Source organism: Aulonocara stuartgranti (assembly GCF_965226115.1).
Source record: "Aulonocara stuartgranti genome assembly, chromosome: 20".
Lineage (NCBI taxonomy): Eukaryota > Metazoa > Chordata > Actinopteri > Cichliformes > Cichlidae > Aulonocara > Aulonocara stuartgranti.
In genome coordinates, this window is record NC_138956.1 from 10,559,389 (window position 1) to 10,583,264 (window position 23,876).

The 23,876-nt window shown below is 39.1% G+C and overlaps 2 protein-coding genes and 1 long non-coding RNA gene across 4 annotated transcripts in view; 1 reads left to right on the forward strand and 2 right to left on the reverse strand.

Moving 5' to 3' along the window:
* LOC309697321 (putative pleckstrin homology domain-containing family N member 1) lies at positions 1 to 11,110 on the reverse strand. Of its 2 annotated transcripts, none has more exons than XM_082519161.1 (12): positions 11,091 to 11,110; positions 9,461 to 9,623; positions 7,248 to 7,353; positions 6,518 to 6,664; positions 6,175 to 6,261; positions 5,045 to 5,132; positions 4,817 to 4,953; positions 4,581 to 4,727; positions 2,455 to 2,541; positions 1,940 to 2,015; positions 1,752 to 1,828; positions 1 to 515 (listed from the first exon to the last, which is right to left on the reverse strand). In XM_082519161.1, the coding sequence occupies exons 2-12, from the start codon at positions 9,553 to 9,555 to the stop codon at positions 384 to 386; spliced, it is 1,179 nt and encodes a 392-aa protein (XP_082375287.1). In that variant the 5' UTR covers positions 9,556 to 9,623; positions 11,091 to 11,110; the 3' UTR covers positions 1 to 383. The 2 variants fall into 2 exon arrangements, with proteins under 2 accessions (XP_082375287.1, XP_082375286.1); XM_082519160.1 differs by lacking the exon at positions 11,091 to 11,110 and adding an exon at positions 10,042 to 10,728.
* Positions 2,555 to 9,560, forward strand: LOC309697323. Its single transcript, XR_014273791.1, has 3 exons — positions 2,555 to 3,047; positions 4,613 to 4,678; positions 9,477 to 9,560. It is a non-coding gene; the product is annotated as an uncharacterized lncRNA (long non-coding RNA).
* ttll10 (tubulin tyrosine ligase-like family, member 10) overlaps positions 10,736 to 23,876 on the reverse strand; it is a 33,597-nt gene continuing 20,456 nt past the window's right edge. The window contains 12 exon segments of the mRNA XM_082519159.1: positions 10,736 to 10,884; positions 10,887 to 11,146; positions 11,371 to 11,464; positions 11,540 to 11,656; positions 12,061 to 12,201; positions 12,903 to 13,074; positions 13,465 to 13,651; positions 14,760 to 14,845; positions 17,136 to 17,256; positions 17,397 to 17,515; positions 17,710 to 17,833; positions 18,053 to 18,383. Of these exon segments, the coding sequence (XP_082375285.1) occupies positions 10,843 to 10,884; positions 10,887 to 11,146; positions 11,371 to 11,464; positions 11,540 to 11,656; positions 12,061 to 12,201; positions 12,903 to 13,074; positions 13,465 to 13,651; positions 14,760 to 14,845; positions 17,136 to 17,256; positions 17,397 to 17,515; positions 17,710 to 17,833; positions 18,053 to 18,296 (1,707 nt within the window). The 5' untranslated portion in view covers positions 18,297 to 18,383 and the 3' untranslated portion in view covers positions 10,736 to 10,842.

Here is a 23,876-nt window from a genome sequence, read left to right on the forward strand (position 1 = left end):
TTGTTTGGAATTAAACTTTTTTAAATAGTTTATTTTGAAAAGGTAAAACAAAGCTACATACAGGTATTTACAGTTTATTCACCCCTAAGTTTAAGCTATTTTTGAGACTCTACAGTTTCTACATCTAACATTTCTTCAGGTCTGATCTGCTCTGAAACTGGGTCAAGGACTAGTTTACGCTCGAACATGAATACTGGCTTTAAGTGCTGTGTTCTGTCTGTTCACAGTGACAAAATCAACCAAATATATCAAAGATTAGAACGAGAAGTCTTCACTGCTCTGCCTCCATGTTGTGGCACATACGAGACATATGTACAAATTATCTACATGTTTCAAATTTATGATTACAGTGACGTTTGAGGCTCTTCCTCCCGTCTGAGGAATCAGCCGCGTCCATTGATGTGATATGGGTCGGCTGCTAGCATTGGTTCCTGGGACTCCTTCCTGTTCCTCTGCAGCTTTGGCATTATCGGAGGTGGCGGTTGACTCACAGTAACATGGTTGCTTCTGTCTGGCTGCAAATCAAAAAGAAAATCTTGTTTATGCAAATATGCCGCACGGTTAAAGCACCACACGTCATGTTCTGCATGACAAGCAGTTTTTCTTGCATCTAGAAAAACAACGGACTTTAAAAAGCCTGTGCTTAAGGAGTGTCCAAATAAACATTTTTTATATCTTCTGCTTTCAGAGTTGCTGAATATAGCTGCATGAATGTGCTTTTAATCTCAAACAAGTTCATACAAGTTGATTTTCATACCAAACTAAAACAAGTGACTACCACACATAAGCCTAAACTATGCAGAAATGTGATCGGTCAGTTCATAGAAAGTTTTCTTCTAGAAAGTATTTTATTATGCAGCTACTTTACAACTGCTAAGGAAACGTACCGTTTAATGCCACAATTTTCTTGAATGTTTATGTCCTCCTGCTCTTGGCAAACCATTTAGGCCAAAAAAACTCTTTGTTGGTCACTTCATTAGATATACATGTTCAACTGCTTGTTAACACACATATCTAATCAGCAAATCACCTTTAGGCATGTGGACATGTTCAAGATGACTTGCAAACTAAACATCAGAATGGGGAATAAAGGTGATTTAAATTGGATTTTCCATTATAACCATCTCGAGGGATTATAGAGAATGATCCTAGAAGGAGAAAATGTCTTTGATGCCAAAGGCCAGCGCAGACCGGCCAGACTGCTTCAAGCATGGAAATAACCACTAGTTACAACCGATGTATGCAGAAGACCATCTCTGAAAGCAGCAGCAGAAGACCGCAACAGGTGCCACTCGTGTCGACTAAGAAAAGAAAAACGAGGCTACATTTCACAAGTTGTGCCTTCCATTGTCCACAGTTGTGCAAATGTGTGATGCTATAATGTTAACATGGAACAAAATCTCCGACGAATGTTTCCATCACTCTGTTGAATTTATGCCATGAAGAACTAGCAAGGTGTACCCAATGAAGTGTCCGGTGAATGAGTATTGCTGGCTGATAAAGTGTTACATGGCAGTTTTTTAAATTAATTTGCAGAAAAGTATTTTTAAAATTTCTTTATTTTTCACTCATTTAAATAAAAAGCACATAATAATGTTTAAAATTAAACCTACACAATCTGGCTGCAAACGATCACCTTCCCTGTGACTCCCTCATCTCTCCTGACCTGTTTAGCCTCTTTCACTGTTACAGCCCATACATTATTCTTTAATGGTTCATTAAACATGTATAATCATACAATCATGTCTAACCTGTTGTAACTGAAAAATCCAGTTCTGATAATCCTCCATGCAGGTACAAGAGACCTGCAGCGGCTCCACCAGTTCACCTAAATCCAAACAAAAACAGTGATTATATGAAATGAATCACATATTTATTTTTGCCCTTCCAACGCTGCATTTAACTAAAAATACAAAGATACCACGTGTGTAGAGTGTACCTATCAGTTCAAACTCCAGCCGTCCAGGCAAGGCTGACCTCTCAACTGCTTTGACACTTTGTCGGGGCAACCTTCCCTGTTAGAATGACAGAAAAGACAAGTTGTTTTCTAGATGCTGCTTTAAAGGTTTTAACAACAGGTGAGCGGGGCTTCTGTCCTTAAAGACAGATAACCATATAAACAACATCTCCTCTCACATCATACGCAGTCGAAAGTCTAAAAGCTCAGCCAGAAACTAAACATGTAGAGCAGTCTGAAGCCTGAGCATCCACTTCTCTAACAGTGTATATATAAATACGAGCGAAAATGAAGAAAGAATAGTTAGTTCATCATTTTGGAAATAATTTTCTACTACAAAGATACTGAATGATGAAGGCAGAAAGTTTGAACTACCATGTTACCTACCAAAATAACAAGGAACATGTCATAATTACTGGGACACTGGGAAGTTTTGCTGTCACAGCAGCAGAAAAGGTGTTATTATGGATTTTTCCCACAGAGTAATTTTGCAGTACCTCATATCTTATAGTCAGGCGCTTGTTGTCAACAGATAGAAGCACGATGTCTTGAGGGAAGAGAACCATCAGTCTTTCTTGGAGACCCTAAAAGAACAAAGCCAGCATGCCTTGGTTACTGTATGTGAGCATACTCACATTTCCTGTTATACCGTGTTATCAAAGGAGCTTGCAAAGAAAAGCATCTGGACTTCTTTAAGTTGCTTGAAGACGTTTCACCTCTCATCCGAGAAGCTTCTTCAGTTCTAAAGTCAACTGGTGGAGAGTCCCAGATTTAAACCTAAAGAAGTCCAGACATTTTTCTTTGCAAGCTCCTTTGACTACCATGACCTGGATGACTGAGAACCTTCACAGATATATACCGTGTTATATTTCCAATTTAAAGGACGATCACATTAATTTTTTCTAGGATTTTTATCCGCTTTTGTTGTCTTTTGAAAAGACTTTTTGTGCATTGAGCAGCTTTATGGAAATTCTTGCCCATGTTCATTTGAGATAATCTGAACAAAGAACAACACTAATCTGAATCTCACTTCTGCCCATGACAGGGACAGAGAAGTGACTTGTTGAAGATACCCTGAACTTCTCTGTCAGTAAGTGCAGCTGTTTTTGCCGCTGTAAGCCTCTGTGATCTGGGGTTATCTCTGTCTATGTTACCTGCTGTTTATGCTGCTGATAGCCACTGTTAGTGGCTGTTAGTCTCTGTTATCTGGGATTAATCTATGTTAGTTGCTGTTAGCTGATGTTAGTCTCTGCTACCTACTGTTTAGCTTCTGTTAGCCACAGTTAGCAGCTGTTAGCTGGCTTTCGAGATACTTTTTTGAAGTAGATCTAACTCGGACACTTGTGAATAAACTCTCATATGATGTGAATGAGAATGTATATCAACCTGTTTATCTGAAGAAAACTGTGTTTTTTCTTTTTGTTTGTTTTTAGAACACTCCACCCTAACATTAGCTGACATAATGTTAGCTTATAACCAGCTGTTGTTGTTGTTGTTTAGCCGGCCTGTTGGCAGCTGTCTGGAGGGCAGGGTCATATGTCTAATCTGCTGGAAATAAATAATTGAGAAAATATCATGAATAAATAAGCATATTTAAGTTTTTGTGTGTTAAAACACCCATATTTTGGTTCAAGAGATGATGCTTGATTTGATGATGTAGAGAATGACGTTTTATCCAGACGCCGGTCACATTCTTTATGATAAAACACAGCTATGATCTGTCATATGGTGAGTCTGCATTCGTATGCCTATGAGTTTTAACATGTCCTACGCAGGTGGCTGGTCTCTAGTCATATATAAAACGCAGTTATGCAGAATAGCGATGTCTATCTCAACAACTGTATTCAAGATGGTGGGAGGACTGTATTTTTAATTGGATTAATTCTAAGTTTATGAGATTGCATTAAGTTGTTGGAAGATCGAATTACACACGTATCAATGTATATTTATGAGAACTCATAGCTGAAAAGAGTGAAAACTGCTACATGGTGATAGAGAACAAGGTTGCACATCCTTTTTCTTAGGAGCTGAGGGGAAATATGTGCTCTTGTCAATTATGGTTCAACTTGCATCATGTGGTAAATGTAGAAGGAAAGAGTACTGAAAATAGGGTCTTTACACTTTTCTGAGGCCTTTAAGAAGTCAGAAGAAAACGTCTTTCCATGCTGAAAGACAGCATGTATACATCATGTTCATTGCATTCATACAATATATGAATGCAATGAACATGATTTTAACAAGACTTTCCAGTTGTGGTTTGTCATAAGTTAGTTGCACAATGTTAATGTCATAGTTACCCAATCCTTTTTTACCGTGAATGAGAACTCAGAGCAGTCTTATTATTAATTTGCAAGCAATTTTTTTGGTTCCCTATGATGGCTTCATCATTTCCCCAAAGACTATTTTATAATTCTAATAAAACAAGATAATTTTTATTAGGATTTAAAAAAGAAGTCAAGTTTCTATTTAATGATCTAAATGGAAATTGCCTACCGTCTAATTTTGGTGATTTTTGTGCCCGCCAAACAGTTGATCATCTTTAGTTTAATATGTCAACACACAAAAAATGTTTTAAAAATATGTTACAGAAAACTTTCAGAGGACGTTGAAGAGTATTTACTACCTGTCTCTGTGTGTTGATGATGTGGACAATAGATACGTAGCTCGGCTGACCCATGTGCTGTATGGGCGAGCCCTCCCATTGCCATATTGGAGCTTGTAGTAAGTATTTTTTCAGTTCTTCTCTTTTCCAGTTCTCATCACACGGTAACTAGAAGAGAAATATGTGCACAGTGTATTTTACTGACATGTAACTACAATACTTTGGTAACCAGATGCAGTGCAACAGTTAGTCAGTACTAGATAGGAGAGAGCGCAGTGGGAGGGACTCATGGGTTGGATCATGGCCTTGTATCTCCTGTCTTCTGCGTGCTGCATCCATTTCTGTAGGTCTGCCGCACTGGCACACGTGAACACCTTGGAGTCCATCACTGGACCTGGATAGAAGAGGGAACAGCATAAACCATGCTTAGTTTTTCACACTGCTTTGCACGTCTTAGTGGAACTCTGTAATTTCCACGGACTCACTGCTGATTTCAAACATGTGTGGCGAATGTGACGCGTCCAAGTCCAGAGAGACAACTTGGAAGGAAAGTCCAGAAAGGGGAAGAATGCCCTGCAAGATAAACGAAGACAAACTTAAAGAAATGAATAACACCGACGATTAGATTCCTGTATTAAGATTGCAGTGCAGAAATTGCCTGACAACAAAAACCCAACATTTAAGAATTTAGGACATTGATCCCTAAAAGTTCCTGCAGATTTATTGTGTTTCTACACTTTCAAAACATAATTCACCCTACAAAGTTTGGAGATTTTCATCAAAAAAAAGTGAAAGGTGTTTGGGAAGGCGGCAGGCACAGTGGATCTGAATAGCTGCATTATAGACGTTTGACAGTATATTTGGGGTTTGACCCATAGCTGGAAATAAAAACTTAAATCATTCTATTTTCACCTTTTGCAACTTGGAAGTAAAATTCTAACCTGTTTGAATGCAGCTTGATGCAGGGTATTATGACTAGGGTCTAAAGTTACAGTATACAGTTTTCTGATCACAAGAGACAATTTAATAAGTTAATGAATTAATTTTTCATTATTAATAAAGCCAATGTGTGAAAAAAGGCATGTGCATGTACAACACAAGGATCTAAAGAGCCTTCCATTAGGTGACCTCAGTAGCCTGGGAGGGGTAAGGTTTCACAGTGGCTTCAGCAGTGGTAATGTCCCATGCCTTTTCCCAAACCTTGGTTCATGTGATGACGTAAAAGGCTAGTACTGGGTCAACGACCCCCTCATAAGGAACAACCCCCACTAGAATTTAAATACACATGCATGTAGTGTATGATCACACTTTTAAGCTGATATCATGTTTAAAAGGTTTGTTGTTTATGTCGACCAGTTTGGCTTGGGGTCCTCATAGAATGAGTTAAAAATGCTCTGTTGTAGCTGTTTTCTGCAGGGCACAAATGACAGCCCGTGATTTAATTTCCAACCCCCCGCAGCTTTATTATTAACACCCACTTTTAGTTTTATGTTACACTACACTAATCCAATAAAGGTTTTCACTTCTGTGAAAAAATATGTTTACTTCAGTTTTCCAGTGATCGTCTGCTAACATAGCATTTCTAACCACACGTCTTAAAAAGTATAAAGAATACCTCATAAACAAAGTCTTGCCGAGAGTGGTCCAGAGAAAGGATGAGTAGGTGGAAAGAGAACAAAACCAGGAAGTGTTCTTGGGTTTCCTGCAGAGGCACAATTCACAGGATTTAATCATTTTCACTGCTTTTTTAAAAGGGCCACATAAACACATGTGTGGGTGCTAAGTGACGTGTTTATGATATTTAACTAATTTATAACTAATTAAACTAATTTAAATGTGATTTTTCTTATTGCAGCAATTTTTTTCATTTTATTTTGTTGCTCATTTTAGTTTAGTCTAAATCCAAGGACTGTCTCACACATTAAATTTCTCACTCCTTTTGTGTGTTACCATATTACCTGTGTGTAGCTGATGTAGAGAGACACCAGTGAGGAGTGGATGATCTCTCCATACATGTGGGCAGCTTGGCCCTCCCAGCCCCTGATTGGCTGTTGGGAGTATATCCTTTGGTGGAGCTCATCTCTGCTCTTTCCCCACAGCACCACCTAGAGACACAAAAATATATCACCCCATGTCTGTGGCTCATTTCATGTGTCTTATTTTTGTCTGTCTTTGACAGCAGTGTTAAAAGATGCAAGGTTTTCTCTTAAATAGAGAGAATTAAAAAAAAATTTCTAGTGGGTGGCCATTTCCCCCTTCCCACTATCTCGTATCACTGTATTTATTTATAGTCAGTATTAACACATGCATTACACAGCAAACCTGAATGTATTTCACCATTGCAAGGCTTGAATCACTGTCTTTAGGCAAACTTTGTGTGTGTCTTTAGGGAACAAATACAGAGGTAAAGTGTAAGAGTTGAATCAAGTCTGAGAACAAAGCTGTGTCTAGCAATGTTTCCTCTCTTGTATATTTCCTGTAAAGTTTGAATCACACCAAAGGGGAATGCAGAATATGTCACCGTTGCATTGGAAATTCCTACAGCGCACGAGGTCTCGTCTCACCCCGGCTGAGCACTACAAGTGTTAATTCAGACTCAACCACACAGCATGCTCTGACCTTGAAAAGTGCACGATCAAAGTGTCAAGATGTTTATTTGTCAAGTACACAGCACACACACATAGCAACCTCTTGTTCCAGGTGTGGTATTGAAGGTCTGCGTGGTGGCTGGGGCTGCTCGTCTCTGCTGTTCCTCACAGACAGCTGAAGTCTGGTTTCTCCCAGGCTCCACACACTGAAAACAAACACGCACTCTTGCTCAGTGAAGGTACAAACACTTTAATGCATTAGTCATAACTGTACTGACAATTAGCATACATGCCAAAATGGTCGATTTTTGAGTATAGTCATGCAGAGCTGAAAGGAAGTAGATATGATTTCATATTATTGTTTGAGAAGTAAGTTAAATTTTGACTTTGGACCATTCACATTTTAAAATAATTCTAATTTATCTAATACTGGGCCATGGAACAATTGAACAATTTGTGCCTGTTATGGCCATAAGAGGGTTATCCTCTCTCTTAGAGCAGGCTGACTACTTGTATTTGTAGGGAAATAATAATAGGTCCTTGTAATTGAAATATACAATAGTTTTTAAGAACACTGTAAAATGGCTAAGCACAAGCATTGTCCACATTGCCAGAAATTTAAATCAATGTATAAATATATGTTTGATAGATTGATTGAGGGGAGCATTAAGCTACAAGAGGTGTTTTCAGTATAGATATTTTTGTATGTTTTACATAATGTTGTTATATAATGTATTAAACCTACCCAGGAACTAGCTAACTATATGACTGAGCTATAAATGTGTGATAGGGTCGGAGTTCATAAGTGTTGGTTCCTCCTGCTCATTTTTGAGCACTAGAGGACTTTATTTTTCTTCATGTATATGCTCTATTTAGTTCTATTTTGTATATATGACCACATGCTTGAAAACCGTCAATCAATCAAAACTCATTTTCTGAGAAAGATATCAAATGACTGAGGCAGGTGGTATAACCATATATAACATATAACCACATAATGCTGGCCTGGTATGGCCACAGTATAGACACCTTCTAAAGGCTGTTTCCGGTAGGATGACATGCCATAACACAAAGTTTAAACAGGTTTCGTGAACACAACAATGACTTCACACACAGTTCAACTTCACATTTTATATTATGATTGTGTAATATAATTACTGAGTGCATTCAAGAAGCCATGTAAATAAACCTGGAACTCTGAAACAACACAAAAACAATCATGGCTGGGGAAATAAAGTCAAGTTTAATAATAAACTGACTTGAAGTTGTTATTACTGTTAGATAGTTACTGATCTAACTCATCTGGTGATTAAACGTTATAGCTGTTTTTGTTATTATCATACTAGTGACGGCACTAGTTAAGCCGGTTCTCCTGAAATTGCATTATTTTCTTGTATATAAACAAGGTCAGCATCAGTATACTGAGCCAGTCAGTAGCTAGCAAGCGCACATTCTAAGACATCTTTGAAACACACACTTTTGTGTGTGTTATGAAATACAAACATAAGTGGCTTGCCTGATAAGCAGTTATAATTAAAGAGCTACACATAAGGAGCAGAAGCTCCTGCAGTGATTAGCTTCTGCTAATCCCCCAGCCTTTGAATGAGAGGGGATTTGTCCCGCCCTTACTCTGTATTAAACCCCTCCATGCTTCAACCATTGTCTTATAGTAATCTGCTAATCACATCAGTGCAGCATCACTGAGCACCCAAGTTCATGTTGAGTAAATAGGAGCCAATTAGCTCTCCTGTCTTGTGTCTCCATGAGGTGCTGATGGGCAGAAATCGAACGCGTGTCATTGGTTGTTCTGCAGTTTTTGTTTTCTTTTTCTTGTTGGATTTAAATCTAGTTTTAAAGTTTAAAGTGCTCTGTGTGACAACACATCCTGTTACTGTAAAGCCAAGCATGTAGTGTGTGTGGTATATCCTGTACATGATAACACTGAATATGCTGCAGTGCTGAAAAGGATTATGCTTGCGTTTTACATTATCACCTTAAAAATGTCAAGAATGAAATGCCACAGAAAACCGCATGTGTTGAAAGAGAAGCAGCTCTCTTTTCACTTTACAGCCTGCCACCGCTTCCTCCAAAACACAGAAAAACCACATTTAAAGTGACTGTAGAGATACACTCAAAAAAATACTGAGTGAAATTCACACGTTGCCGTTCTGTTAACTGTTATTTATATATTTATATATATATTTATATAGTTAACTTTTTGTTGCAGGATCAAAATACAGTGAAATAAAATTGTTTGTTTTATTTTTTGAACAGCTCCTAGCTTCAAACACTAATCTTGCATTTGTGTCTTACCCTAAATTGTCTCCAGAGAGTTCCAGGAGCTCAATCTCATCAGGGCCCACCTCGTCCACTCCAGTATGCCTCTGGGTCACACTGCAGCATCCCATGACGGAGAAGGAGTCTGTCCCTCTTTACCTCGTCTCAGCTTCTGTTCCACACACTGAGCACCATCTGTCTAGACAATCATCCAAACAGTTTGTGCGTGCCTCATTAAAACCAAAGAGATAGCAAAAAAATGGGGGGGTGGGTTTAGAAGAGGATATTGTGCACAGGAGCAGGGGATGAGGAGGCGGTGTGCTGCTAAGCTCTAGTTCCCCCTTTTTGCCAGCATTCAGTGTGTATTTCCACAGAGCCCTGAAAACAAAAAGCTTTTGAAGAGGAATTGAAGACAAAAGTGGCAGGTTTTTGTTGAATCGCAGCGTAGTAGTTGTTCCTTCCTTCCTGTCAGTTGGCCGTCGGCAGATGACTGAGCAGCTTCCTATTTTACACTCTGAACTTACGCTGGGAACCTGCTGATGTATCAGCATGATAAATAAAAACTGTTTTGTCACAAAAAGACGAGCCGACCAGATGAAGGTCAAAAACTATCATACCTCCTGAAGTTGATAAGACAAGCTCCCTCCTTGTTGTGAAACGTGTGGAAGCAGTTATCTTATTGGGAAAGATGGGGCCATGCCTGTCTAGTTTACATGCGCTGAACTTGACTCTGAGTAGCCAAGAGAGATAATTATGAGTTATGACACAGAGAGGTAAAGGGCTGCAGTCAAAACAAGCTACAACAACTGTAGAGTGGAGCCTTGCGTTGATCTTCCTGGTTAAAGTTGCAGTAAGGTGGTGGGAGGGTTTGCACACAATCACGTCTGAGTGACTTTCCACAGATCAGAAGCTGCTCTGCTGATGCAACTTCATGTCAGATGACTCACTGATGCATTTTCTACCAGACCCTTTGATTTGAGAATGAATGTTGTATGCATGCACTAACAAAGAAAAATGACTTTGACATGGGTTCTCTTCGCCACACCTTCCTTACCAAACAGGACCAAAAAAAGAAGCCAGAAGATATTGTTGATGATGAATACATTCTTTATTGACGCATTTTCCAGAGTATTTCTCTTAAAATCTTTAAAAAGCACCAAAGGCTTTTTATACCGCAGCTGTCTGCATACTGTCACAGTTCCTCTTTTCTTTTCTACACTAAACTCTTCGTATCCTAAATTGTTCCACATGTTCAATACTGTAAGGTACGGTGTTCCAGGAGAGCCACAGACAGGTAGAGCTTCACTCACTCAGAGCTAGTGATGACGGGGATGTGATGGTCATTTCCAGCCTTTAAATGATGATTCAAAGTACTTTTGCTTAGCTTGAGTTTAGCTGTATAATGTGAATTCCCTGACTCACGATGATTTTGTGAAGTGCTGGTGGGACGGTGGCCACTCATCGACCTGCTCCTTCGTTTTGGAAGTGCTGAATCATTTGCAGAATTATCAGGGGGTGCCGAGGGAACACTTTTTTCCTCTGTTCCACACATAAACCTTCTGGGTTCAGTTTTCTGAGCATCTTTGGTGTTTTTCTGCAATTCCATGCTAGACTTCTCTGTAGTGGAAAAAGCACTATAGAGAAGCACAAACTCCCTCTGACTGACCAAAGGAAATATTTTCTGCCTGCCACGAATCTTCCTGAAGATCTCCAGAGTCAAATCTAGAGAAAACAACAGACAGACTTATAGATAGAAAAAACACTTTTGGTTGTTACAACACATCAGCCTGTTTAGCAAACATGTGCAATAAAGGGAACTGTGACTATGCCAGTTAAACACTAAACAAAATGTGAGAACATCTTTGGTGGAGTGGTATTAATACAAACATATGCTGAATTTGCATTTGGGGCTTGCGAAACGTGCTGTTTGTTTTTCCAGAACTCACCTAGTGTCTCCACAACCACGCTGGGTATCACCTCCTTTAGCACCTCACAGTTCGTATGGAGAGCTGGATTGCAGTTCATCTCCAGCAGCCACACCTATCAGGAATGCACACACTCAATGCACATGCTAAACACTGTTTGCATTCACATTACCAGAAATGTCCTACCCACTTTGAAGTCTTCATCGACCAAGAAGTCACAGCCGATCAAGTCAAAGAACCCCAGGCGGCAGTCTAACTTTGACTTGACTGCTAAGAAGCACTGGCTCATGATCTGCTGCATGCGCTTCTGAATATCAGGGAGAAAGAAAGTTGTTCATTAGGCATCAGAATGATTTTATGACTTTTGTATTACCGGCTGGTTTGTTTCACTTCAACTAATTAAAGTTCCTCACTACTGCATATAGCTCAAGCTTCATTTAAGTCAAAGAAATGTGTGTGTGTGTGTGTGTGTGTGTGTGTGTGTGTGTGTGTGTGTGTGTGTGTGTGTGTGTGTGTGTGTGACACAACGCCAAAAATGAACCGACCAATCTGCAGGGCACTGTAAAAAAAAACAACCCATCACATGTAACATCTCATTTTAGTGATGGGATGATGCATCCAAAACTTAACCACAATCTCAATTAGCTGCATGTGCCAGTAACCATCATTATAATTGTAATTGGTCCCTGAGAGCTACAACACTGCACTCACTGCAAAGGCGCCCAGCACCCAGTCCCTGGGCAGATCCTTTGCAGCCTGAAACCTGTCGTTGACGTAGGCGTTGAAGCTCTCCATGGACCACACAGTGTCTTCCTTCAGTTGGCTGTAAAGAGGGTTCTTCTTCTGCATGTACTGGAAACGAACAGCAGGGGGACCAGAGACACATGAAGATGTGAGCAGAGGCAGGTAGCAAGTTTGTGCCAAAACAAAAAGCTTGATCTGGAAATAATGAAGACATGTAGCATAAAAAAAGACAGACATGAGTGTCCCTCTAGCAATAATTTTCCAGCTGAAACATGTTTAGCATCTTTAATATCTGATGTGCACATAAAATTCACCACCGAAAGTAAAACCTAAACTAATGTGTGATTCAAGCTAAAATACAAAATAAACCAAGGTTAAAATCCTTTGCTAGTTTAATGGTTCAATTACAGTGATTTGTGTGTTTTGCTAAATGTAGACAATAAAGTGAATGTGAATCTGATCTGGTCTGTCTGTGGAAATGCTTGTAAATAACATTTCAAAGACATACCGCTCTAGTTAAAACAGTGATGATGTAAAGTGTCATTTTGGTTTCTATTCCTAAATACACATTTCTGCTATAGCCAGGACTCATTTCTTAGCGTATACGGAAGATGGCACATTGTTTCAGGACACGTTTAGCCTTGTTACAAGGTCCACTGGAAGGACCTGCTTTCTAACTGCTTCCCCCATTCACCACATTTTTTAACAGCTGTCTGATTTCCAAGCAGATGATTGTAAAACCGTTTAGACTTTGATCTTCCAGTTAACCCTTCATATTCTCGCAGAGTCTATCTAGATTAGGGGTCTACCTGGTTGGTCAGGTGGGCAGAAAGGTTCTTGGAGGTGGGGTCATAGAGGTCACAAGTCAGTCGCACGTAACCATGACGGAAAAAGACCACATAAGGTGCAGTGCATGCGATGAGAAGGTAGGAACGCACGTCAAACTTTTTCCCTTTCAGCAGCAGCGGGTTCTGGATGTAACTGAGGACAAATCGTAGGTCTGCATTCAATCGCACAAACACCTTCAAAGGCTGCGTTTGACAGCAAGAAGCTGAAGCTGACAGTAAGAAATGAATGACAGATGGTTGACTAAACAACCTGTAGTACAACAGAATTGTTTTTATGGTTCCTTATCATTGGCTGCTGTTACTTCTGTTCATGTTATTTTAGAACAGCACTGCAAAATGACAACTGAATCAGAGACCCAAAACTAAAGGTTTTTTGAAGCCTGTTGATGCTTTTAAAACCATGTGCCAATACTAAAAACCAGGAATAGCAGGCACTCAAGCTACAAAAATAGAATAATATGCCTGCTTCTCTGGGAACTGCAAGTGTGGGTGATATTAATCTTAACATCCTGTGTTCACCAACTGTTGAACGATGTAAGCCTGAGGCTGGCGGTAATGCATTTTCCTGTTGAACTGGCGGTCCTCCATGTGCTTCAGCTTCAGTCTGAAGGCAGCTATGTCCTCCTTGCTCTTCAAAAGGAAGATCCCTCTTCCCTGGTTCATACCCGTAGGCTTACAGATCCACATGCGGCTCTCCCTGTTGCTCACACCTGGCGACAGTGACAAAATTAAATTAACGGGGTGTCACAGGAACTGAGCTTTCCACCTGACAGTTTCCTTTTCTGTATTGTTTTTAACTTTTCAAGGCTTAATCCTGTATTGAGGCATTTGTCATTTTCACCAGTAAAATCTGATTCCGTGAAATCGTGCTTTAGTTGCGCTCAAGCACAGTTGTGGGAAAACTGGATTGCACCCAAGTGTGTTGTATTTACTTTTCACCTCTTTAGCAAATATTTAAATCTGAAATGTGAGTCGGAGTATTTCCTTTTTTTTCTATATGTTGTAGTGGAATATGATCTCTAGGCCACTACATGTCATATCATTATGAAAATAAAGACGTAAAAAAGCTCAGAACATATTGTGAACTGCAGTCAATAAAAATTATGATGCAAAATTTCAATTTCTAGTTTTTTTAAAAACAGTCAATATGCTGTTTTAAAAGTGATGCCAGCATCGACTGTCTTTAAACGCACGTCTATTAGAGTTGGTTCTGTCCTTTTTCCTTCTTTTCCACAAATTCATCCATCACCAACAGATCTAAAGCAGCTGTCTGTATTCTTGTCCTGTTTACTTAGTGATAAACGTGTTTGTCAAAACCCGTGCACAACTACTGTCATTATGCTGGGTGCCTGTAATTACTACAGTGGGTGTTAAAAATCTATTTCATCCTCAATGCTTACCATGAAAAATGTCAACTTTAATATTAAATGTATTTTCTTTGGCATTCACATCCTGCTGCACCTCTCTCCTTGTGTTTGTGTCTCAGCCCTGCCCTCTGCTGACTCATCTCTATGGCAACAGCATGTTCCCCTGGTGATTTTATCAGGGCCTTATGGGAGGTGAAGTGTATTATTTTCCAGCGTCCACAGCCTCTTGATTAAACACTCACCAAGGCGACTGTTGTCTTAACGCTACGCAGGACAAACGATTTTCTTTCTTTTCAATGTTGGATGCGTGACCCAACATGCATTTCAAGTTTAATTGATCTCATTTTAAACCTGCAAACTAAAGGATGTTCCAGTTCAACCAGTACTGTTATTGTTGCATCAAAATGCTAATGTGTAAAAGGTTGTTGTAGTTAGGTAAGATGTCAGTTACCCTCCTGTTGGGCAAAGAAAGCCTCTCTCTCTTCCCTCACATCCATGCGCAAAGTAGTGGGTATGAACTCTTCCATTTTCAGCCTCCTGTAAATTACAACAGAACAAAACGAACAAGGAAGCCCACATGGATGTCGGTGCCATGGATTGCGGGAAAACTGGCTTTGAGGCAAAAAAGAAAGTCAGGCCACAAACATACAAAATCTTTGGTGTACCACAACAACATTCATATGTTCTGTTCATCCATCGTTTGCGGCATATGTTCAGATTTATTCCAAACCCCAGTCATACCATAATTTCAAAGCATTAAGTCAAGCTTTACATATATGCAAATTGATTTTTCTGAAGAACTGAAGGAAGTTTGTAATAAAAAAATAAAAAAATCTAAAAACATACACAAAGTCTAAAATATGGCACATTTCCTGCTATATACTGGTATAATAGTCCATTATTGCATATCTTCACTAGCACTGAAACATTTTCCAGCATTAGTATAAAATTCCACTTATATACTTTTAATTCTGTTTGTAGAAACTGAAGTACTCTAATCTTAATATTTGTAACTATAAATTCACATAATCACATTAAAAGCTGAACAGCTGGTTAAAATAACTCAGTGTTCATAGTTTTTATCTCTAAAGTGTGATATCTCTAAAATGAGGAACATCATATCTCAGAGCGATGCTGGAAACTAATTCATGCATTTATTACTTTTTAGGATAGACTATTATTATAATCAAGCTGTTCTAAAAACTTCCTGACAAGCTTACAGTTGATCCAAAATGCTGCAGTAAGAGCGCACACAGTGACTAGAAAGAGAGGGCATATTTCTCCCATATTGGCTTTTCGTCATTGGCTCCCTGTTAAATCCAGAATCAAATTTAAAGTCCTTCTTCTCACATACAAGGTATTCATTAATCAGGCCTCTCTTAAAGACCTCATAGTACCGTATCAGTCCAATAGAGCACTGCGTGCTACGACTGCAGGCTTACTTGTGGTCCCTCGGATATTTAAATGTAGAATGGGAGATAGAGTTTTCAGCTTTCAGGCACCTTCTGTGGAACCACCTCCCAGTTTGGATTTGGGAGACAAACCCTTTCTCTAATTTTAGGATTATGCTTAAAACTTTCCTTTTTTGATAAACTTTACAGTGAGAACTGGATCAGGTGAGCCTGAATCCTCCCTTGGTTATGCTCCAATAGGCCTATGCTGCTGAGGCTTCCCATGATCGACTGAGTGTTTCTTCTTCACTCACTATGTGTTTATACTCCTTTGTATTTAATCTTTAGTTATTATTAACTCTTCCACAGTGTGTCTTTTGTCCTGTCTTCCTCCCCTCACACCCAACCAGTCGCAGCAGATAGCCGCCCCTCCCTGAGCCTGGTTCAGCCGGAGCTTTCTTCACGCCAAAGAGAGTTTCCCCTACTATCGTTGAAGCGCTTGCTCATATGGGGTCATATGATTGTTGGGGTTTTCTCTGTATTATTATAGGGTCTTTACCTTACAATATAAAGTGTTTTGAGGTGACTGTTGCTGTAATTTGTTGCAATATAAATAAAATTGAATTGAATTGAACTTACAGAACTAAGCTTGATACAGAGGCCTCTGCGATGCACACTGATAGCTCTACAGATGCAGTAAAATAAAAAAATAAAAATGTATTGCATGTTTAAGAAACTGTTAGCTTTGTCCTTCTTTAGCTCTTTAGTTTTGGGGGGCAATGGTTGGGAGACTTTTTTCCTTTTCATAATGTTTTCCTTCCTACCAAAGATAAAGTATCCATCTGTACATGACGTCATTTACCATAAAAATTAGGTTAGTATCAGAGTTTACATCTAATACTTCCTGCTCTGACACAGATGTTTGCACAATAACTTTGCGTCGCATTCAGCATATCCCAATTATGAAAGTGAAGTACATTTTTAATGTTTGTGACTATAAGTGAAGCTTTTTTTAACTGCATGTTTCTATGAGCGTATGGTTCTGTTTTTAAAACTATTGTATTTCCTTGCCGAGTATGACGTAAAAAAAAAATCAGGTTGTAAAATCAAACTAATTTACTATTAATAATTAACCACAGATCCAGCATATAACTGCGACACAAAGCTTCTGTGATTCAATGGAGAGGCTAGATATCTGATGAGGTTACTTGGCGTGTTTATTAAATAGTTTCACAGGCTGATATGGTTTTAAATCATTATTTACAGAGTGGGGCTTCTATTCAGCCACAGTAATCGTACCGGATAGAAGCTGGGAGATTTGACACAGCTGCAAAATTTGGTAACAGAGATATACCTGTCTGCTTTTAAGAGAAACAACCATTTTGGATACGAGAGAGAGACAAAGACAAAGAAAGGAAAATAAATGTCCAGCTCACCTAAGTGCTTGACCATGGCTGACTCTGCTGCTCACTCGCTCGTACTGTTGAAGACTGCTGAGGAGACCGATCTTCGTGGTGAGCACCTTGTTATTGGGAATCTGGTACATCAACTGCCTGCCTGGGAACAAAAAATGAGGATTTTGAAATATTAGTTAGTTAGCATGTCAACTTTTAGTTCTGTCTCTTAAGCTAAGCAACAGAAATTGCATATTTTCGTCGTAAACCAGCTCCAGGTGATATCCTCTGCATTCCCACTACCTTCTCTGAAGTTGGAGTACTGGGCTGGTGATTTGGTCTCGCACCACTTGAGATTGAAATCCTCCCTGTCCTTGTTGTAAATCCTCTTCCATCCTCTGCTCTCACAGTAATTGCTCACTCTGAAGGAAAAGTCCCAGAGGAAATCACTTAGACTTTAATCACACCACAAACAAGAAGTAAGGGGTCACATTAGAAAAGCTTTAGACTGACAAAAGGCCCCAAATAAAATACATACCATGCTATTTTTTATTCAAGCATCACACCATACATTTCTCCACAACAGTTACTTTGAAATTAAATAATTCATACTAACATTTTAGCTCCGTTGGTTCCTCCAAAAAAGTAAAAAGGCCCAGGCCCCCTCGGCTCCTCTATCTGCCTGCCTGACAAATCCTTTAACTTGGACCTCTGGACGGGTTGTGCCATTATACATGGACCTGATACACAAACACAACACATTACCGATTCATTTCTTTACAACAGAAAGGCAGAAGAAATTAATTCTATTCTATTCCGGGGAATATTTAAGTTGTTTGACTTATAGTGTTTTTATTTTATTAGATTAAGATGTGCAGACTTGCATTTTTGTGTGCTAAAATAAAAATCACCCTATGGACAGAATTTAAAATAAGGCGCCCTCTTTACTCCACACACACCTCCACTTTGGCTCTCCTGGTTGACAGACGATTGGGAAAATGTCTGTCTCTCTTTCCAAGTCTGTGTCTGTGGCAGCAGTGTCTGTTCTCTTCCTGGTCCCTCCTTCCTCAGACTTCCTGCAGGCCTGCTGCTTCCACAGGGAACTTCTGTTTCCTCCTTTTCTTGGCCTCGCTTCTTCTCCAGTCTGGTCTCTGCTGCATCCTGACCATAACTGCAGGGATCCACGGAGCACCTTGATGACATCTCTTTGCTCTGGCGAAGGTCGCTGGGGTAATTTATTATTGATCCATAATTAGAAAGTGGGAGGAGCTCTTTTGATTCACAGTGATCCTGTTGGCATAAAGAGCGGAACAAGAGGAAAAGTACTACTGTAGAGTACGCTTCATTCATAGTATTTTCCCTGTTTCGTATGTGCATATTTTTTACTATTATATTATTTGAGCATCACACTGTTCATACTTCAAACAGGTTCATAATGGCAGAGAATAACTCTTATTAATAAATACTCTTCCTGAAGTGCATTTTAATTACGCATCCGCCCAAACTGCCAATTTAACTTCAATTTGTCAATGTTGCTCTTTTAAAGTGATCTCCCTCCAAAAGCTTACAATATGATGACATGTGAAGTTTAATGTGCCTAATTATGTTATGCTGAAATTGCAGCACCATGTCACTGGTCTTCTAGAAAATGGTGAATAAAGAAAAAAAATGAAGTAAGCGTACCTAGGTGGCCTGCTTCCTGTACCAACAGCATGTAATCAGGCTGGTATGCTGATCTAGTATGCAAATAGTAGCAGTGGAAATGTGATAAATAGTTGTATGGCTTTACCGTTTGCTGTGGTTTAATAAGAAATTAGCTCTGTTAGTCCTTTTACTGTTGTTTTGTGTGAGTATCATAAATGTAGGTAGGTATTTATGTTGGAAAGCAGGAGCAGAACTACTACAGCTATTCAAAAGTAAAACGGTTTACCTGCAACTACAGCTTCACACACACAGACATCAGGGCTCCCTGAAAAACTTGTCAGCTTACTCTTCTTCTGCCAAGTGCACTCAACCTTATAGTCCAACTGCAGGGCCAAGACAAACAGTTAAACCCACAGACTGAAGGACAGACTCGACAGGGGCGCAATCACATGGTCTGTCGGCAGTTTAGTCTAAAGTTAGCCACAGTATCGCACAATGAAAGCAAGAAAACCAACTAGTAATGTAAACAATCACCAGTTACTCGGGTAATGGGACCCTTAGCAACAGTTGCTACTTGTAGATTGAATCTTACAACACAAACTAACAAGTCAAGATTGTGTATCCCACACCAACCGGACCTCTAAGTTTAGCTTCATTCATTATTTATTGTCCGTAAGCCTCTATTGTGTGGACCCTATGGTAACATGAGAGCACTGTGTCAATCAAAATGGATTTGCCAGTTTTCCAGGGTGGCCTGGTAGGTAAAATAGTGTTCTCAACTGGCTCAGTGTCATTAACATCTAAAAGAAATAATTTCAGGGGACTTGTTTGCTTTAGATACACCGGTCTCCATCTTTTACATTGGGTTGGTAGGACAGGAGGTAGAGCAGGTCATCTGCTAATCTGAAGGCTGGTGGCTTGAGCTCTGGCTACTCCAGTCTGGCCAAAGTGTAACTTGGGTCAAATTTGCGTGTGTGAATAGTAGATAGCAACCGTTAAGATGTAGAAGAATAAAGTGCTTATATCAATGGGTGAATAAGTACTAAGTAAGTGCTATACAAGACATCGTCCTACCTGTGGCCTACCCTATGTCTTTAGGTCCAGTTTACACAATTTAAGTTAGAAATCTAAGTAATAAAAATAAACCCAAGTGTCCCATTAAACTATGACATAATTTAATGTGAACATTAATTTATTGTAAAACTACTTCATCCAAGGCGAATCGTTCTTGATACTTCCAGACATCATCATTAATCATAAAGTCTAGCGCCAAATCCAGCAGCAGGTATGCAGTTGAGCAACATAGCATTAGTCTGCTCGCATGGCAAATCCACTAATCACCTTCTGTCTCAGTGATTTGACTCTGGGGGAAACACCCAGGCCCAGCTATGGCTGGCAATTATGCATAATCTTCTCTCTTCCTCCAAACAACCTGATAATTGACAGGGGTGGGTACCTTTTAGACCCAGCACACATGCAACCATATAATTACACATACAGAGGGGCAACCACGAGCAACATAAGCACACTGTGAGCAGCCATATGGACCAAAGTATTGTGCCTTTTAGAGCATACATCAAGTTTGGTTTGACTTACCATCTGTAACCTGATAAAAGGACAACCAAACTGTGAGTCAGCGTGATTTTGGCTCTATTGATCTGGTTTGTTTTTTTGCATCACAATTATCCTCTGTGATAAATCAAATGTAAAAGAAGGAAGTTGCCAGTCTGATCAGTTGAGTTATTTATACACATATGGCTGTAAAAGTGTAAATGCCCAAGTGCAAAATACTAGCTATAAGAGGGAGCTGCTTGGCAATAAAACTAGTCCAGCCACAACACCCCAGTTGTTACAAGGAGGCCTCCCATATTCTTGTTTAACAGAGCTTTGTGTGGAGCCAGTGTGAGCCACACCTTGATAAAGAGCCGCCATCTGATAGACACACTGTGCAAAGTGCTGCGTAGGTGGACAAAGAGAACAGGCTTGTTTTACAACCTCATGGTTCACCATCTGCTAAGAGACTGTGTACATTTGTGTGTCTGTGTGTGTGCTCATATATGAATTTTAGTGAATAAACTTGTGTATTTAATGTCACCATCCCTTTTTTTTAATCCTGTCTTTCATTATTTATACCTGAATTCATATCTTTCCTTTGACCTCCATTTGTTAGTAAAGGGTGTGGGAAATATGACACTTTTTACTTTTCCTTTCTTTTTCTTTCCATTAAGGTAGTTTAACTTTCTGTGGGTGGTGCTCCACTGATACTCATACTCCTGGGCCTTATTGTAAGAAAAAAAAACACATCAGATAGAATATGCCAGAAAGACAGTGAGTTAGTGAATTTAAAATACAGGAATATATCGTTAGGTGTGTGTGACTGTCCTATCTTGGGGCAGTGACAACTTAAGTTTTGTGTTTCTTTGAAGGCTCACCTATTCCCATGTCATCTCAACTGACTCAAACCAGAAAGTGCGCCGCAATTACAGGGATGCACCCTGCAGCAATGGTGTCCCCACACAACCCATTATTTAGAGGGATTCTCCTTGTCAAGGTGTTATAGCGGAAGAAATGGAGTTGAGTTACGATGCAAAGAAAAGCTTGTCTGAATAGGGTCTCTCGCGCTCGCTGCTGCTATTCATGGTTTCCTTACAGGATTACAGCAGCAGAGCACAGGGGGCTGTAGTATCGAGGGGCGACACTGCGTTCCCAGGGTCGATATCTACTTGTTCCCTCTGGTGACAAGTACAACACGGAAACAGAAAGACATCGAATTTCACAGAGAATAACAATGATATGGGAAAATGTGCAAGTGGAAATGTACATTTTGTCCTTTGTTCTGAAACAGCCGTCTAACAAGCATGAACACGTGTTGCCTATATTGCTTTTACTTGTTAGTAAGTAAGAGTGCTATAAGTGTAAGAGTCACAATACAATTTTGTACAAACTTGATGATTCAGTCCTACCTCTTACATAAGAAGATCAAAATGTAGGATGATAAGAATATGTGTATTTGACTGGTTGTTGTTCCCTTTACTATGGTGAGTGATGTCATGTGCAGCGGAGTGAGGTGGAGAGCTGCATTAGGCATGAGAGCATACAGTTTTTTTTATTTATAATAATAATAATGTATACTTTATTGATCCCTGTGGGGAAATTCCTCTCTGCATTTAACCCATTCACTCAGTGAAGCAGTGCAACAATGTAACAATGTAATTTTGATCATTTCAAAGTAAAAGTTTTAAAACTTAATTAGCTCTCCTGTCATATGCATCAGACCTAAGTTACTGTGCATGCAGTTCCAGAGTGCCTTGTTTAGAGATTTAGAAGGAATCTCCAAAGAATTCCAAGTTCGGAAACATAAGGTATAAAAAATTGTTAATTGTGTTGGTTACACCCTTTAAAGCTATGAGAAGACACAGGAGGACACCGCTTGATTTTTAAATGGAAAATGACTCATAAATAAAAACAAAAATCTTTGACAAGAACATGACAGTACTTGTTATGTTATCCTTTTATATTTCACTTTGTTGCTACTAGCAAAAACTAAAGAACAGCAACTTCTAGTTTAAGCAGCTAGATTCATTCATTTGGTATATTTGAATCTAAATTCTGCCACGTTGTGAAAACGAAAATCTAGCTGAGAGGCTACCAACTAATGTTACTTGGTTTATGACATTTAAAAGATTTGATTATTAAAACCCAACATTAAGAAATTAAATCTTCTAGCTATAACTGAACAAGCTAACATTAGCGTCATGAACTATTTATTATTAAGTAAACCTTAACAATTATTTTTGCAATGTTTTGGGGGTTAAAGCATATCTGTGCGAGTCAGACTTTATCAACAGTCTGAGAAAAAAGTGACAAACAAACAAACAGCTGCTGCTATAGGCTAACATACAGATAGTTTCACTGTGAGTGTTTTCTTTTTTTAATGTGCAAATTATGGAAGCTTGGGTACAATTTTTGGTTGCTGCTTTAAAGTTTTGTTCGGTATCTCAAAATTTCAACTTGGAAGTAAATTCAAAAATATCCACCTCCAAATCTTTAGAAAATACAGTGTTCTCTCGCTATAACGCGGTTCACCTTTCGTGGCCTCACAGTTTCACAGATTTTTTTTTTAAATTTTGCATGCTTTTTCTAAAAAAAAATTAAAAAATTATTACAGCTGTGTTCTGCATGCTGATCAGCTGTAGACCATCTCTACGTATACGGTAGTGGTGTTGTGGCAAAAATAAGCTTCCACACCTGAAACTGCCAAAATTTCCACCTACAAACTTACCGCTTCTCGTTACGGTCCGACTTTCCTTTCTTCTGAGCTGTTGCTGTAATTACTTTCTTGCCCACAGGAGGCGCAAGTTTAATGTTTACTGCAGCACTAACAGTTGTACATATTAGCTGTCAGGCTTTCAGATGACTTCAGAAGCTTAACGTTAACTGACACCAGGCGCTTTTCTTTGTCCAGCAGACAACCTGTAACTACCAGAGCTTCTGATAGCTTCTGTACAACTTGACTATGTTATGGCGTGCTCCTGTAGTATTTATTATGTTCCTCCATGTTAAACTAAGTTAGCTAAAAGTTGTTAGCTAGCTAAGTAAAATATGTGTGTTCACAGCAGTGTATTTTGTGAATTTGCCCTGCAGCAGTATCCAAATTATGTAAGTTTGATTTGTTCTTAATAACAAAGAATATTTTATGGTCGAGCAGACCAATACTAATGTTTGCATGCTAAATAGCTACTTAACTTTTGAATAAGAGGAGGTAGAAAATTATTTTTCATCAGCTTTCGAAGTAAAATGACAATGTGCTCAATAATAATAATTAAAAAAAATTAAGGTATATCATACATCATTTAATCACACACTCAACATTTTGTGTTTCTCAATGATAGGAAAAACAAAAAAGCAGTATCAGAGATGTCCTGTCAGAGATATCCTGAGTAAGTAACGAAGTTAAAGCTATTTTGTGTTAGTTATTTACCTTCTATGGACCTGCAAACTCCATGCAGGTATGTACGGTGTGTGATAAGTCTGTCACATCTTATATGTCTTTATCTGCGTTCTTCAAACGCTGACCTGACAGTAAATGACTGATTACATTGCTGCTAAATTATGAATCGAATCTTTGTAAAAGCTACG

Coding starts and splice junctions, on each gene's coding strand:
- LOC309697321 (XM_082519161.1), bottom strand. CDS start 9,555: ATGGGATGCTGCAGTGTGACCCAGAGGCATACTGGAGTGGACGAGGTG. Junction 6,262..6,517: donor TCTACATCAGCTACACACAG/GTAATATGGTAA, acceptor GTGCCTCTGCAG/GAAACCCAAGAACACTTCCT. Junction 5,133..6,174: donor GGCAAGACTTTGTTTATGAG/GTATTCTTTATA, acceptor TTTATCTTGCAG/GGCATTCTTCCCCTTTCTGG.